The 16,742-nt window shown below is 45.9% G+C and overlaps 1 protein-coding gene and 1 long non-coding RNA gene across 4 annotated transcripts in view; one reads left to right on the forward strand and one right to left on the reverse strand.

Moving 5' to 3' along the window:
• The window catches only part of TEX26 (testis expressed 26), a 90,541-nt gene that overhangs the window by 59,403 nt on the left and 14,396 nt on the right, over positions 1-16,742 (forward strand). For 2 of the 3 annotated variants that reach the window (XR_001708635.3, XM_016925126.4), the window contains exon 6: positions 1,813-1,936. The exons of the other annotated variant lie outside the window; for it this stretch is intronic. Coding sequence is in view for 1 of the 2 variants with exons in the window: in XM_016925126.4 (XP_016780615.1) it covers positions 1,813-1,898 (86 nt within the window). In the remaining variant the exon portion in view is untranslated. The remainder of the gene's footprint in view (positions 1-1,812; positions 1,937-16,742) is intronic. 3 annotated transcript variants of the gene reach the window in all.
• On the reverse strand, positions 6,896-10,051 carry LOC104001813 (uncharacterized). Its single transcript, XR_673780.3, has 2 exons — positions 9,806-10,051; positions 6,896-7,312 (listed from the first exon to the last, which is right to left on the reverse strand). It is a non-coding gene; the product is annotated as an uncharacterized LOC104001813 (long non-coding RNA).

The raw sequence follows: 16,742 nt of genomic DNA on the forward strand, positions 1-16,742 counted from the left end.
TCTGCTAAAAAAAAAAAAAAATACAAAAAATTAGCCGGGCGCGGTGGCGAGCGCTGAGGCAGGAGAATGGCGTGAACAGGGGAGGCGGAGCTTGCAGCGGGCCGAGATCGCGCCACTGCACTCCAGCCTAGGCGACAGAGCGAGACTCCGTCTCAAAAAAAAAAAAAAAAAAAAAAAAAATCAGCACATTACCCAATTAATAGTGGTGATAGTAACTTGGCAAAGGAGCAAGGCAGAGAGAAGTCAGCTCCACCTAACTGAATGGAACGGGGTTTTGATAGGAGAGAGTTCCTGTGAGCCAAACAGAGGTAATAAAGCTATTGGGGCAGAACAAACAAACCAACCCAAACAAAACTACACAGATGTCCACCCCAGGGAACTTCATCTGGAGGAACTGATATCAAAGTTCTGTATTGGATGATATCTTACATGTAGTATTTAAAATTAGAGCATCTCCACACTTTTTTTTTTAAAAGGCTGGGAGAGGTCATTTTTGTGAAGTTTAAAGAACCCTGCACTTGAGGACAGAGAGCTGGGCTGGCCCGTCTCCAAACAGAAATGGCTGTATTGCTTACTGATTATGAAATCTCACATGCATCACATCTTGTCTGGATTTTTTTCTTCCTATGCACGTGAGGATTACAACACTGCAGCAGTTATTTCAAGGATTAAGTAGATGAACTATTTGGGAACCATTGGCAAACTGGGAAGTGCCAATTCATTCTTCAACTGTGTTAGGCAGAGTTCTAGGCTCTGTGGATTCCTCAGGAAAGGGGATAAATGTACATTCATGGAGCTAATATGCTGAAGGGAGAAAATTGACAAACTAATAAACAAATCTTTGCTATAATAACAACTATGGAAGTATGAGGAAAAAGATAAAATGCATGTAATACAAACATGTATTTCATATAAATCTGCCATGTAAATATGTATCACAATGTCGAGTTCAGAAGTATCAAGAAAAATACAACAGGCTAAGGGCATAAAGGGGCCTGAGAGTTTGCTGTTTGAGGTAGGGTGGTGGGAGAAGCCCTCCCCATAAGATGGCACTGACTTCATTCCTGGTGGAAGTGTGGGAGGAGGGGAGAACCTTGGGACCATCTCGGGGAAGAGCCTTCCAGGCAGAGGGAACAAGCATAGGAGCCCTGCATGTCCTAAGAGCGGGTCAGTGTGGCTCCAGAGAAATGAGGGACACTGGTGGTAGGTGAGGTCCAGCAGGTAGAAGTACAGACCAGGGTGTGCCTCTGCATTCGGACTTTACTTTGAATGAGAAAAGAAATATGGCAGGGTTTTAAGTAGAGACTTGACACTATCCAACTTCTGTTTTAAAAAGCTCACTCCCTACATAGAATATATTGTTGGGAGGCAGAAATGGAAAGAGGGAGACCAATTAGGAGGCTATTGCAAAGCCCAGATGAGTCATGGGTGGCTTGTGCTGGGAGGTATTGGGAAAGAAAGTGAGGAGTGGTGGATTCAGATGGAATCCACCTCTATGGAGGTAGAGCCAAAGGGATTTGCTGGTGGACTCACTGCGTGTTTGGGAGAGAAAGGGGAGGGAGATGACTCCAAACTTTTGCCCTAAGCAGTTGGGAAAATGCAGTTAGCGTCTGAGATAAGGAAGGATGGGGAGGAGTGGAACTGGATAATAAGGGTTCAGTCTTGGATGGCAGGTGGCACCCAAATGTAAGTTAGAATTATTATTGATCTCACCCTGGCTGGGCAAGATGATAAGAGAGTATGCTCAATACCAAAGTTATTTTCCTCTTCGTTGACTCCCTGACATTTCCTCCCCTAACCTGAACTTCACAGGAGCACCAATTACCTTCACATGTGATGGGATTCACTTACCTGGGGAGGAGCGGAGAGAAGAGGAATCTACCCTGGTACTCCAGTAACAAACCCTGGCGTGGACAGTGGAAGCTGAACCTCCACTGTGAGTAGATCTCATTAGCATCAGCTGCTCCCAGCATAAAAACAGCACAATGTTCTTCCCAAGGCATCTCTCTGATCACTAGTGATTGCTCCACGGGACTGAGTGGACATGATTCTAACCAGTAAAGGAGAACTTGGGAAGTGTTGCTATCTGATACCATGAACTGGAGAGGAAGAAGTTCTGCTTTGGGAGTGTTAGAAACCTCTCCTGTTAACAGGTTAGAAATATGAACACTTTTACACTGTTGGTGGGACTGTAAACTAGTTCAACCATTGTGGAAGTCAGTGTAGCGATTCCTCAGGGATCTAGAGCTAGAAATACCATTTGACCCAGCCATCCCATTACTGGGTATATACCCAAAGGATTATAAAACATGCTGCTATAAAGACACATGTGCACGTATGTTTATTGCGGCACTATTCACAATAGCAAAGACTTGGAACCAACCCAAATGTCCAACAGTGATAGACTGGATTAAGAAAATGTGGCACATATACACCATGGAATACTATGCAGCCATAAAAAATGATGAGTTCATGTCCTTTGTAGGGACATGGATGAAGCTGGAAACCATCATTCTCAGCAAACTATCACAAGGACAAAAAACCAGACATGGCACGTTCTCACTCATAGGTGGGAATTGAACAATGAGAACACATGGACACAGGAAGGGGAACATCACACACCGGGGCCTGTTGTGGGGTGGGGGGAGGGGGGAGGGATAGCATTAGGAGATATACCTAATGTTAAATGACGAGTTAATGGGTGCAGCACACCAACATGGCACATGTATACATATGTAACAAACCTGCATGTTATGCACATGTACCCTAAAACATAAAGTATAATTTAAAAAAGAAAAGAAAAAGCTATTTTCACCAGGCACAGTGGCTCACAACTGTAATCCCAGCACTTTGGGAGGCTGAGGCGGGCAGATCACCTGAGGTCAGGAGTTCCAGACCAGCGTGACCAACATGGAGAAACCCTGTCTCTACTAAAAATACAAAAAAATTAGCCGGGCATGGTGGCACATGCCTGTAATCTCAGCTACTCAGGAGGCTGAGGCAGGAGAATCGCTTGAACCTGGGAGGCAGAGTTTGCAGTGAGCCAAGATCATGCCATTGCACTCCAGCCTGGGCAATAAGAGCGAAACTCAGTCTCAAAAAAAACAAAAAAGAAAAAAGAAAAAGCTATTTTCAGTCCTTGCTTTTTAAAACTCTCACAGAATTTTTAAAAATTCCATTAGCTTGGATTACAGGCAGAGAGTCGTTTGCCGTAAAAATGGGTAGTATAAGGTAACTGTTTATGTTGTCAAAGAAGCAGTATTTTGCTCGTCAGGAGGAAGGTAGAGGGAGGTCAGTCCCATTCACTGGGAAGCCTGACCCTTTTGCCCACAGCCTGGCATGAACCATGGTGTACAGCAATGTGTCAGGCTCAGTGTGTTTAATGGGCTGTTGCTATGAAATTTTCGTCCCTATAATCAGAGCCTCTGTCTTGATAACTTAATTGCACTTTAAAAAAGCTCTTGAATTTCAGTACATCCTGAGAATATCATGAGGGCTTTTGATTAATGTAAAATTAAAGCTCTTTCAGAAGCATTAATTGAATAAAGAGAACACTATTCAAAGAGCTGTAAGGACATCCCAAACCATTTGAAGACACAGACACTACAGTCATTATCTTAAAATCTGGTTAATTAAGGCTCTAAGTGTCATTTCAAACATTTTGACTTCCGGGTACTTTATATTTAAGTTTCTATCTAATTTTCTTGTTCTCTTGACCATTAGGAATCTATTTTTTCTTCTCACATTGAATCTTTTTGTTTCCATGTTAGCAGGAAAATAACTCTAGAATATTTCTGATGCAGTCTTTCAACCCATCTTTCTTACTTGCCAAGTGTTGATGAAATGTCATAATTAAAAGTGATCTGTTTCTTCTGTGGTGACTAAGCTAAAACATGCTCCTTGCTTGGCAGAATAATTTGTTTTTTGACTGTTGAAAGAAACAAATTGTAAACATAATATTAAGTTAGTGTTAAGATTGACAAACCATGTACTTAACAGATTGGGTAATTGCTATTTCCCCAAATAAGGTAAAAGAATCCATTAAGTTATGGGTTAACGGTCAAGTTAACAGGTTGACTTGAAACCACAAGTACCATTTAAGATGCTTTTAGCTGAAAGTCATAGAAGACCCATAATGCCTAAACATTTACAAAATTAATTACCTTACAACATAAACTAGGTGGTAGAGAATTCTCCAAAGTTGGCTAATTCAACATGTAATTTAAATAGAATATTCCTCACTGTGTGAGCTTTAGTCCTCACATTCATCCTGGTTGCAAGATTCTGCAGCACCTCCATGCAGAAGCTCCCTCTGAGGCAGGACTGGAACTCTGCTTTCTCCTTTTTTTCACTTTTTAAGAGCAGAGAAACCTTTCCCCAAAAGCCACCCAGTAGACTTCCACCTACATCTGATTGGCCAAAGTTGTGTTCAACGCTTATGACTAAGCCCAAATCAGAGAGGAGAGTGGGTTGCCATGCTTGTCTCAGGCCGCTTGATTCACCCACCGAGATGAGGGAGAAACTCCTCCTTTCATGAAGGGCATGACCCCCAACACCTACTCGAAGGCAGAGTTCTGTCAGCCAGGGAAAGGAATGGCTGCTGGGTGGAAAAGCATGTGCTATGATTTGAATGTGTGTCCCCTCCAAACTCATGTTGAAATGTGATCCCCAGTGTTGGTGGTTGGGCCTGGTGGGAGGTGTCTGGGTCATGGGGGTGGATCCCTCATGAATGGCTTGGTGCAGTTGCCATGGTAATGAGTGAGTTCTCACTCTGCTAGTTCCTATGGGAGCTGGTTGTTTAAAGGAGCCTTGGCACCTTTCTTCCTCTCTCTCTTGCTCCCTCTTTCACCATGTGACATGCCTGCTCCCCCTTTGCCTTCTGCTATGATTGCAAGCTTCCTGAGGCCTCACCAGAAGCAGATGCCAGCACCACACTTCTCATACAGGCTGCAGAACTGTGAGCCAAATAAACCTCTTTTCTCTATAAATTACCCAGTCTCAGGTATTTCTTTATAGCAACACAAAGTGAACTAACACAGCATGGCAAGCACCAGTGTCTGCCTACACAGTCTTCTGGTGTTCCTCCTACCTCTCCAGCTGCTCCCCTGTCAACCCCTTTGCTTAGTCCTCCTCTGCCTCTCCTCTAAATATCCTCCTGGGCCCTCTTCTCTATGAGTGCTCTCTGCTTAGAAAATCTCACCCAGGCTCTAGTCCTGTGGTTTTAAATGGCATCCACATGCTGGCAAACCTCCAAATTGATAGCCTCAGCTCTGACCTCTCCTCTGAGCTCCATATCTGGACACCTAACTGTCCATTTGACATCTCAACTTTCATGTCTCAGAAGCATCTCAAACATGATATATTCCAAACAGAAATTTTTATATTTCCCAAATCAGCAACTCCCCAAGTGTTTCCAGCTTAGAAAATGGCATCTCCATCTGCCCAGTTGTTCAGGACAGATGCCCAGGAGTCAGTCTTGACTCTTACCTTCCCTAATGACACAACTCCACCACTTTTTTTCTGTTCAATCTGTTATCTAGCATGGTGCTCCAAGGGCCCAGCCAACATCAGGTGCTCAATAAATATTTGTTGAAAATTGATTGAACGTACTTGTATAATATGAACCTTGATGGAAGGGTGGAAATGTGGAAGTTAGAAGGAGCATGAGGTTGGCATTCTGATAAAGGTGTTCATTCTAAGATTAATTGAAGGCAATGTTTACAATGCATTCTGGGAGGTATAATGCCATTATTCCTCCTCGATTCAAATGTAATCCCACCCATATTTGAACAAGACTTTCATGGGCACTAAAGCAGTGGCAGAGACAGAGTCTTATAATTTACTTGGAGCTTCTCAGATGCACTGGCCTCCAGAATGCGCCTGGTGGCAACACCATGTTTGATGACACAGTGCACAGTGAGGACCCAACGTGAGTTGAAATTGTAATGCATGACCTGGATTTCCTCTCAATAAGGCCTGTGATCAGTGACTGCCAAAATGGGGAGCTGAGGGATGTTGTTCTTTTCTTTCCCATTGTCAGTGATACTGATTGCCATGATGTTGAAAAAATGGAAGATTCTATCAGTCAGCTACTGCTGCAAGGCAAGCACCTACAAAATCTTGGTGGCATACAGCAATAAACATTTATTTCACATGCATCTGCTGCTTGGCTGGAGTGGCTTGTCTAGGCTGGAGTAGGTCTTAGAGCTGTTGATCTGAATGGATTTGCAGGTGGTGACTCCTCCCCATGTGTATTCATTTGGGTCCCAGCTAAAGTGACAGCAGCTACCAGAGGCAGACTCTTCTCACAGTGATGACAGGAGGGCAAGTGGAAACTCCTGAAACCTTTTAAAGCCTAGACTCGCAACTGGCACCCTGCCACTTCTGCCAGTTAGTCAAAGCGAGCTGCAAGACCAAGCCTGGAGTCAAGGGCAGTGCATGATGCCTTTTGTAGGAGGATTCACAGGGTTATAGGGCAAAGATTATGGATATAAGGAGCAGGAGGAATTGGGGCAATAATTGAGTCCACTGAGTATATACCACATATGGGAGAAGACAAAAGAGAAAGCCTGGACTCAGGTTGAAGTGATGGAGTCCAGGGTGGAGCTGCCTGTCTCTCTATTCCTGGCTGCATCCCACTGTAATTCAGAGTACACCGTATGTTCCCTTTGGAATAGACTACCCGATAGCGTCTCCATCTCTCCCAAATCCATTTGCTATTTATTCTGTAATGCCTGGACTACTTTCCAGGCTGGTGCCCTGGATGTTGATTCCTCTAGTACGGTTGTTATGGGAAACATTTCATTTCACATCTGCTGACACAATTTGCTGTCTCTCTAAAAAAAAAAAAAGAAGAAGAAAAGGAGAAAGAGAGAGAGGTTCATACTCCAATGGCTGTAAAGGATAAGGAGTAATTTATTCAGAGCTATATACAAATCAGACTATCGTCTTCCAGACAGAATCAATAATATAATTTTAAGCCCACACACATTTACAAACGCCAGCACTCCCGTGCAGCTGGGTTGCCATGGGCAACCAGGGCATGCCAGCTCCTGATCTGAAGCAGGCCGATGTCTCCCAGCCTTGTAAGCACATTCTGCAGACAGAATTCACAGAATTCAAGGGAGCTGAGGATGTTAGTGTTGGCTCTGATCTGACCGCCACACAAATGCATCCCTGTGATGGTTTGGATTAGCTCTTGTCTGAACTGCTTAGCTTTATTTAAACTTCTGTTTGCACAGGACTTCTTCAGTCTCCCTTCTGTGTCTGTGTTTCAGCAGGCTGGAGATGGAGGGGGAGGTGTGTGAAGGACCTGTGGGCAGGGAGGAGAGCAGGTAATGAGAGTTCCACCCACAGCCACTGGTGGTCACAACAGCCAAGGGTGGGGCTCAGGTCCACTGAGGGCAGGCTGGATGCTAAACCAATGGATCTTCCCAATAAGAACTGGGCCCAGTGGCTCTTCCCAATAAGAGAGCCTGATGGGGTGTTGGGAGTGGATGTGTGTTGGATGTGAAAACAAGAGCCAGAAACAGGAAGGCAGGAAGGAGAGAAGAGGGTGGTCTGGCAAACACAAACATTGGGAGCAGGTAGGGACAGGCAGGTAAAAGGGCTGGGGATGGGGAGAGTGTGCAGGAATGACCCATGATGGTTGCATTTGGATATGTCAGTACAAACCTAAATACACTGTCAAAGGAAGCCTGAATTAGAGATTTCCTGGTGAGGAAGCCACTGACCTTCACAAAAACCATGAAAACATTTAATGAAGAATGCAGAAATTTTTTTTAAATTAAGTAGTATGATAAAATCATGTGACCTGTCCCTACCCAACTGGACCTAGTCTTGGTCAGACACAAAGAGGAACAGATGGATAGAGAGGCCTGGGCTGTATCCCACACCCACCACTGAACCAGCATAGCCTCGACCTGTAACAGAGGCTTCGACCTCCGTGTACACATCTGCTGCAATGGAGAGGTGCCTTGGGTGGGAACAACTGAGCAAAAGGTCTTAGGGGAGACTGGGCTGGTGAGGGGACCTGGAAGCCTGGGGTTTGTGTGGGTTGGGGTCGGGGGAGACTTATCAGAAAAGTCTTTAAAGTGCAGCAGAAAAATTGTAGGAAGCACTTGGAGATCACCTGGTCCAACCACCTCATTTTACAGACAAGAAAGTTCAGATCACAGAAGTTAAATAATTTGCCCGAGGTCAGAAAACCCGAGAGAGGCAGGTGGAAGGCAGTGGGGCTGTACTGACCATGGGGCAGGGGGAAGCCCAGGCTCCAAGCAGAGGGTGGCACAAGGAAAGGAAGGGTCAGGAAAGTAGATCTGGGATCCAGAAGGATCACGGAGAATGGCAAAAGTTAGGGGGCCCCAGAAACCACTGCTGTTGGGGGTCACAGTGACAGCAGACAACAGGAGGACACTGGCTAATGACATGGCCCTGGGCAGATAAAGGGGATGAGGGTGAGAAAGAGTAAAATCATGGCTGGACTCCGGAGTGTCGGCGGCAGGTCAGATGGTGCTTCTGTTTCCAGGAGAGTGAGGAGCGGGAGAGTAAAAGATGACTCTGGTTGGGAGGCTGGGCAGCTGGTTGGATGGTGGGATCATTCCTAGGGAATGAGGCTGCAGCAGCTCCCAGCATGCTGACGATGGAGGAGCCAGTCAGACAACCGGGGGAGAAATCCTGCCTCCAGGGAAGGCTGCCCTGCACCTTTAGGATCAGTGGGACCCCCACCCACCACGCCTCACTCATGTGAGGGCAAGCTCCACTGTCTCTGGCTCCAGGGCTTGTCTCTGACTCTTATCTCCCTTGTTCCTAAATCCTCTGGCTTCATATTTTCCAGTATAGACCCCCAAGTTCTGATCTTCTTCTATTAATCTGTGGGCACAATCACCTCTGAAGTACTAATCTCGACCATTGCCATCAGATGCCTGATTCCTTGTGCACACAGACATCAATGACACCAACATTTCTGCATGAGGACAAGACACGCTTTCCCGCTGTCTGTCCTGAGGGACCCCTTTTCTGAGTAACCTCACCCTGCTGCAATGGTGCCTCCCATAGCTCTCCTGAGCTCCAGACCTTTATTGCTAATTTCCTGGTAAGCCTCTTTACCCAGATATCTCAAAAGGGGCTTTGATGACTCCAGCGGAATCAATTATCTTAAACTCCATTTCTTTTCTCCTTTTCTCATAGCCTCTTCCCACTGTGCCAGTCAGAACCCTGGAGCCATCCTTCCTCTCCCCAAGCCCTGCAGTCACTGCTGCTGCTTGTCTCCATCCCCACTGCCCTGCCTTGCTGCAGGTCCACTGCACTTCCATCCTGGGCTGCTGCAAAGGATCTCCTTCACTTCCAATCTCTCCATGCTACAGGGAAAACGGTCTTTCTCTGAAGCCTTGCTGAGATGACTCTTCATTTTCTTAGGAATAATGAAATCCAACCTCCTTAATATGACCTGCACTTTCCTTCAGGATCCCACCTCTACACATTTTTTGGCCTTATCTCTTTCCTTTTCCTGGCTGGTGCCAGAATTTCCTCATGCTTAATCACTAGCAGCGCCATGACTACATCCAGCATCCAGCTCATTGTTGCTTCTGCACTGTTGTACTTGTTCTGTCTGTTCCTGGAAGAACAGCCCCTCTTGTCTGCCTGAAAAACTAATACTTAACCCTTCCAATGGCTTCTCCTTTGGGAAGCACCTCCCCACCCAACCTTTGCAGCCAGAGTTAACGGCTTCCTCTCCGTGTTGTTGAAGAGCCCCAAGGACACCCTCTGACATGGCACTTACTGTGGTATAAAATTGTTGGCTCACCTCTCTGTCCTTGGTTTTGTCTTCACTGTCTCAGCAGCTAGCATGTTGTCTGGTGTAGGGTACGTTTTTAACAAATGCTGGTCAAAGTAAGATGATGGAGGAAGAAATGAGTGATGAGTTCCAGCAGTGCTCCCTCACTGTGCCTGCTCCCATTCTGAAGGAGCTGCTTTCAGTGTTGAACAGAGGCTGACTCCCAAGTAAACCACCCCCTGCAGACTAGCTGCAGCTTTGCGGGTACAGATTCTGCTAAGCTGGGATAGCAACAGTATTTAGAACCAGAACGAAACCTAGGGATTCCTTAGCACACCTTCTAATTTTAGGAGCAAGGCTCAGAGAGTGAGGCAGCACGGCCAAGGTCACATGACTGGATAGTTAGAAAGCCACTTCAGCCAGGTACAATGACTCACACCTCTAATCCTAGCACTTTGAGAGGCTGAAGCCAAGTGGATCGCTGGAGCCCAGGAGTTCAAGGCCAGCCTGAGCAATATAGTGAGACCTTATCTCTACAGAAGATTTAAAAACTAGCCAGGCATGGTGGTGCATGCCTGTGGCCCTAGCTACTTGGGGGAGCTGAGCTTGAGCCCGGGAGGTCAAGGCTGCAAGGAGCTGGAATCACGTCACTCCACTCCAGTCTGGGAACACAGTGAGATCATATCTCAAAAAAAAAAAAAAAAGAAAGAAAGAAAGAAAGCCACTTGAACACAGAGCTGACCTAAAGTTCCTTGGTCTTTTTCCTGCAAACATTCTGCTTGCTACAAATGGATGGGCTAATTCTTTCATTTAAACAACACTTTTTTTTTTCTGGCTACAAAATAAGTGTTAATTATAGAAAATTATAAATTGATTGTTTAGGCTCACTGTAGAAAATAAAGAGAAAAGCAAAGAGAAGAAGATAGGAATCATGTGTGGACATTCCACCAGAAAGACAATTAGTTCCTTCTATTTTGGCTTTTTGGATTGCAAGGAACAGAATCCCCTGGAGTTGACTCAAGCCAAAGGGCTTCGTGGTAGGGACACAGGTGGAATAACAAAAAATCTCACAGAAATCTTAGAGCAAGAAGCTGTCTCAGGGCTGGTCCTTATTAAGCTGGAGGGAGAGTGGCTTTGGATTCAAAGGATATTCAGGGACCCAAGAACAAATAGCTCAAAATTTTTACCCTGGAACCCCACTGTTTATACAACTCAGCTCACTCCACATGCCTGCTTCTTTCGGTCCCGCCAGGATACTTTGCAAATGTGCTAGTTTAAACACCGAGAGAGACTCACACTGGTCCAGCCCATCTTTTCAATAGTCCTCGGATTGATGGACATCCTTTATACTGTGCCCAATCGGCTGTGAGCTAGAGCGTCAAGGGCTTGTGGTCAGCCTCTTGTAGGATAGTAGGAGGCTGTCCTGGCTTCGATGATAATAATGATAATAGTCAACATGCATGGAGCACCTGCTACATGTCTTGCACTACTCTAAACACTGCCCACACATTATAACATTAGCTTTACTTTTCGCTCTATGAGGCAGGCACTGTGAAGATCACCACTTGACAGTTGGGGAAATTAAATATCGTAACCTGTACAGCTGTAGCTCTACACTTGACTGCCCTAGCTAAAAAGGTGATGCATCTATAACGCTCCCATCTCCTATCCTTCTCTCCCCCATCAGTCCCCTTCCTGCCAAGTCCCAGTGCTCTCACTTTGGTTGCACCAAGTACTTCGCTTAAGTGCTCCATGCTCCAGAATCATCTCTACTCCCTCTCCCCTCTCCCATCCACCCAAATCCTGCTTCACTCAGTTCACCCCGACTCTCCACCTTCCCTTTACCTGACCCCAAAGAAGCTTGGTTTGGCCTTTTGGAGTGTAGGGCCTGCCGTTAGTAGAGGATTCTTTCCTCTAGGGTAGACTCTGTGTTCTTTGGACACAGTGAAATAAAATACCAGGGCACCGGGCCGGGCACGGTGGCTCACTCCTGTAATCCCAGCACTTTGGGAGGCCGAGGCGGGCGGATCATGAAGTCAAAAGATCAACACCATCCTGGCCAACATGGTGAAACCCCATGTCTACTAAAAATACAAAAATTAGCTGGGCACGGTGGCGCATGCCTGTAGCCCCAGCTACTTGGGAGGCTGAAGCAGGAGAATCGCTTGAACCCGGGAGGCGGAGCTTGCAGTTAGCTGAGATGGCGCCACTGCACTCCAGCCTGGTGACAGAGCAAGACTCCGTTTCAAAAAAAAAAAAAAAAAAAAAAAAAAAAAAAAAAAAAAAATCAGGCACCAAGAGTGAGAGAGTCCTTTTTTTTTTTTTTTTTTTTTTTGAGACGGAGTCTCGCTCTGTCGCCCAGGCTGGAGTGCAGTGGCGCGATCCAGGCTCACTGCAAGCTCCGCCTCCCGGGTTCACGCCATTCTCCTACCTCAGCCTCCCGAGTAGCTGGGACTACAGGCGCCTGCCACCACGCCCGGCTAATTTTTTGTATTTTTTAGTAGAGACAGGATTTCACTGTTTTAGCCAGGATGGTCTCGAACTCCTGACCTCGTGATCCTCCCGCCTTGGCCTCCCAAAGTGCTGGGATTACAGGCGTGAGCCACCGCACCCGGCCGAGAGTGTCCTTAAAGGGTTTCACAGACTCTGTAGTATGGATTCCTACACGCGGAATCCAAGCCACATCCAGGTTTTACCACGATGCTCCCAGCCTCCTGCCTAAAGGGGCACTGTTAATCACCCACAAATCCTGAGCCCTGAAGATGGCAGTCCTCTGATGACAGGGGACAGAAGACCTGCAGTCCAGCTTATAACCTACAGCTGGGCCCTAAATGAGACAACTTCCTTTCCCCTGAGTCAAATTACGGGCAAGAAGAAATGAGCTTGCAAACTTCTGCGGCCCTATTTGGCAACCAGAGAGATGAGTTTTCCCCTAATCTCTCTATTTCAAGAAGATCCAGCAAGCAAGATGTTTAAACGGAGGAAGTTTAAGCAAGGGACTAGTAGGCATTATGTTCTCCTAAGCACAGACACGAAAGGGCACAGTACTTGGGCATAGAAGCCTAGAATCTATTGTTGACTCTGTTTCCTCAAGACGGAAACACTCATATGGAAGAACCGCGATCTCAGGCACCTTTGGGAATTTTCCTGAGCAGCCCCCAAAGTGCTGTTGTAAAATTCACCATAATTAGGATTATTGCTTAAACAAACTGTCACTTATATCTAATTACCATGAAATACAATCAAAATTATCATGAAATACATGTCAGATTCACTTTGTTGTAGACTTTATGTGATTACAATCTTTACCTTCTGTGGATTTTTTTCCTTAGTAGTTTACTACTTACTTGTTATATTACATGTGCAGAACTAAAAGCATTTAAGAAATGAGTGGCTGGGATAGAGACCTCTTTCTTGTCCTGTTTTTCATTCATTATTTATGAATAAATAGGAAAGAAGTATTATTTTTATGATTATCTTTTGTGACAGGGTCTTGCTATGTTGTCCAGGCTGGTCTTGACCTCTCCTGGGTTCAAGTGATCCTCCTGCCTCCGCCTCCTGAGCAGGTGGGAATACAGGCACGTGCCACCGTGGCAGGCTCCTGCTTTTCTTTCTTTTCTTCCTAAAGAGGGTGAGAAGGTCTTTCACCCTGATGTCTTCCATCTTGATCAATAAAGGCAGAGAGCCTATCCCCCTACCCTCTAGAGTCATTTTCGTGGGAAGGTGGCTGTTGTGGCTGCACAGAAGGGAGTCGCATGCGGGCTGGGTGGGCCCAGTCTCACCGAGACCCTGATGGGCCAGTGTCTCGGGTGGGGTCTGTGCAGCATACTGAACACAGCGGCGATCCTGAGGGACCCGTGGTGCTTCTAGCCCAAACCTGCCCCGCTGGGTCTTGGCCAGTGGACCAGCAGGGGCCGCCGAGTGCCGACCCCCGGGCTGGCTGCTGTGAGCCTGCCTCACCCGGCGGAGAACGCACAGCCACTCTGTGGGAACCGAGGAGCTTCCGCACCGCTTAGGCCTGGCTAGGAGCGCAAGCGCAGAAAAGGTAGGGGCGCAGCCACATCGGTGGGCCAGGGCAGTCTGCCAGGCGGGACCTTGGGACGGGGCTGGAATCCCCTAGGCACGGCCAGGAGGTTAGCCTTCTGCCAATGACCCCGTTTAAAGCCCAGGTCCAGAACAGGTACTTGGTGGCCTGCTGCGGAAGGTGGCATCCCGCCTTTGCTGCCTATAACTCCCCTCCCCAAACTCGCACACCTCCCAGCCACCCCCGTACACACGTGGCCAGCTTCTGCGAGTTTCTTCCTCTCATTTTCCCATGCCCACCAATACTTCCCTTTCTATGACCACTTCCTTTCCAGTCCAATCCCATTCTTTACTTTCCAGAGTGACAATCACCTCTTTGGATAAATCAGATTCATGCTAACAATGTTAGTGTATAAATAATTTCCAGTAATCCCCTGCACTTGATTTCAATTCAGCAAACATTTATGGAACAATTCCATAGACTGGGCCCTAGAGAAAAATCAAACTTAAACAAAATCCAGCCCCTCAAGGCTTTACACAGCTAGCGCATTTTTTCCTCAAAAGAGATGTTTTTAGGTGGTACCATAATGAGATTTTTAAAATTTTAATAATGTCATTTACATGTTAACATGCTGGAAGAGTATAACAAGTACATGAAATCCATTATTTCAAGATTACTTTTGTTTAGAATGAGGCTAAAGAAGGTAGTATGTAAAATAAGTGAGGCTACTTAAAGAAAAATATTCAGTAAATGACACCGAAATGGCAAAATCTGTGCAGATGATGGACTCATGCCTAATTTCTAGGAAGCAGGAACTCAATGGGAGAGGAAGACTGTATCCAAACGACATGTAATCCTAAGAGGGAAACTGAGAGGGGGAAATTACTTGCGGCTTTGGGAACAAGGAAGGCTTCTTGGAGGTGGTAGCATTTGAGATGGGCCTTGATGGACAGCAGAAATAAAACTAATGTTGAACAGTAAGGTGGAAATGGATCATAAGGAGTTAAGAATTGGGCTTTTTTCCTTTTCCCTTAGTGACCTGTGCAAATAATATAACAAAAGAGGCTTTCCTGAAGGCAGGGATCTTCATACTGTGGGTGAGATCAGTGGGTCAGAAAATTGATTTACTGGAATATGACTGGCATCTAAAATACTGACCAACAGTTACTGTCAAAGTGCAGCTTCCAGGATAAGCATAAGCAGTGTGAAACTTTTGTTTCCAAGTGAAGATGGAGTCATTTGAGTCCTGTGAAATGGTCACAGTCAAGGAAGTCTGAAACCCGTTACCCTGTGTGTGATGCACTTTCAAGCATGGTGGAGCCTCAGGAGGAATCTATTGCTGATCCCCTCTCAAGTTGGGGCACACAGAAGTCATCTGTGTTGCCTCCACTTCAACCTTCCCATTCCCAGCAAGTTTTTTTCAGTCTCCTGGGATAAAGTAGGAAGTTTTGGCAGCTGTCAGAGGATGACAGAGCTTTATGGGGCATACTTCATGGCTGAGAGTGAGTTTTTAACTGAGGCCAACCTGGGTTTTTTGTTTTTTTGGGTTTTTCTTTTTTGCACTTTATTTATCAACTAGATACAATACAATATTGAGCTTTTTTATTGCTATTTATTTATCAACTAGCCTTATTTATCAACTAGATACATAACAAACTGTGCATATTGAATGTATACAATTTGATGAATTTGGACATATGCATACACCCATGAAACCATCATCACAAAAAAAGTAATAAACATATCCACTACCTCCAAAACTTTCCCTATGCCGTGTGTGTGTGTGTGTGTGTGTGTGTGTGTGTGTGTTAAGAGCACTTACTATGAGATATACCCTATTAACAAAATTGTTAAATGCATTCAGTATTGATGACTTTGGTAGTATCGTTGGCTATAGGTGCAATGCTATACAGCAGATCCCTAGAACTAATTCATCTTGCATAACTGAAACTTTATAGAGGTTCCTCAAGCAATTAAAAATAGAACTACCATATGATCCAGCAATCCGACTTCTGAACGTATACCCAAAAGAACTGAAATCAGGATCTCAAAGAGATGTCTGCACACCCATGTTCGTAGCAGCACTGTTGACAATAGCCAAGATATGGAAATAACTCCACCTGGTTTCCATCCTTTGCTAATTGGGTTAGCCAGTTTGGGGACTGCAGTTACCCAAGCCATATTGCTTGTGACTGGACTATGTTTGGTGGGGTGTCTCTGAGGCCCGAGGCTCCTCATTGCCAGCTTGGAATAGTGACAGGATCTGAAGCTCCCAGCGTGAGGTGTGTGTGGGCTGGTGCAGGATCCAGTCTGTGTGGGAGGACGTGGGATGATGCCGCTTCAAAGTAAAAAGTGATGGCCTCAGTGGCACACATTTAAATTCGCTGCAGGAAAATAAGCACACAGCAGCTATTTTTAATTTGCCTTAGAACATGCAAGAGCCAGCATTTCTCATAGAGCAAAATATTGGCTTTGGATAGAGGAGATGAAGAGGTTCTGAGTTTCACCTCTCACTTCTTTGCTGAGAGACACTGGGAAAGAGCCCAGGGAAGACAGCAAGTGGCTGAACTGGGCCATTTGTGAGCCGGTACGAGTTCACCTTCAGTGTTGCCACACTCCTTTCATCTCTGAGGACCCCAAGCTTGTTCCCCTAGCACCGCAGGTCAACTCCTTCATATAGTACTGTTCCCTCTCTCAAGGTCTGCTCCCAGGCAAAGTTCTGGAAGTTGTTTTCTCAATCTGGTGTAAAAGACTGATAATAGCTTGCACGTACCTTTGCAGACGTTTTTGTATTTCGACAAGCTGAACACCTTAATGCCAAGCTGTGCCGCTCCAGTTGGCCTGCCCGGCACATCATTGGGCAGCGTGTCTGTAAGGGGAGGGGCCTTTCCTGACACAGCTGGAGCACAGCATGTAGTAGCTGTTTATTCCACCTCGGCAGAC

The sequence above is a fragment of the Pan troglodytes genome, chromosome 14, assembly GCF_028858775.2.
Source record: "Pan troglodytes isolate AG18354 chromosome 14, NHGRI_mPanTro3-v2.0_pri, whole genome shotgun sequence".
Lineage (NCBI taxonomy): Eukaryota > Metazoa > Chordata > Mammalia > Primates > Hominidae > Pan > Pan troglodytes.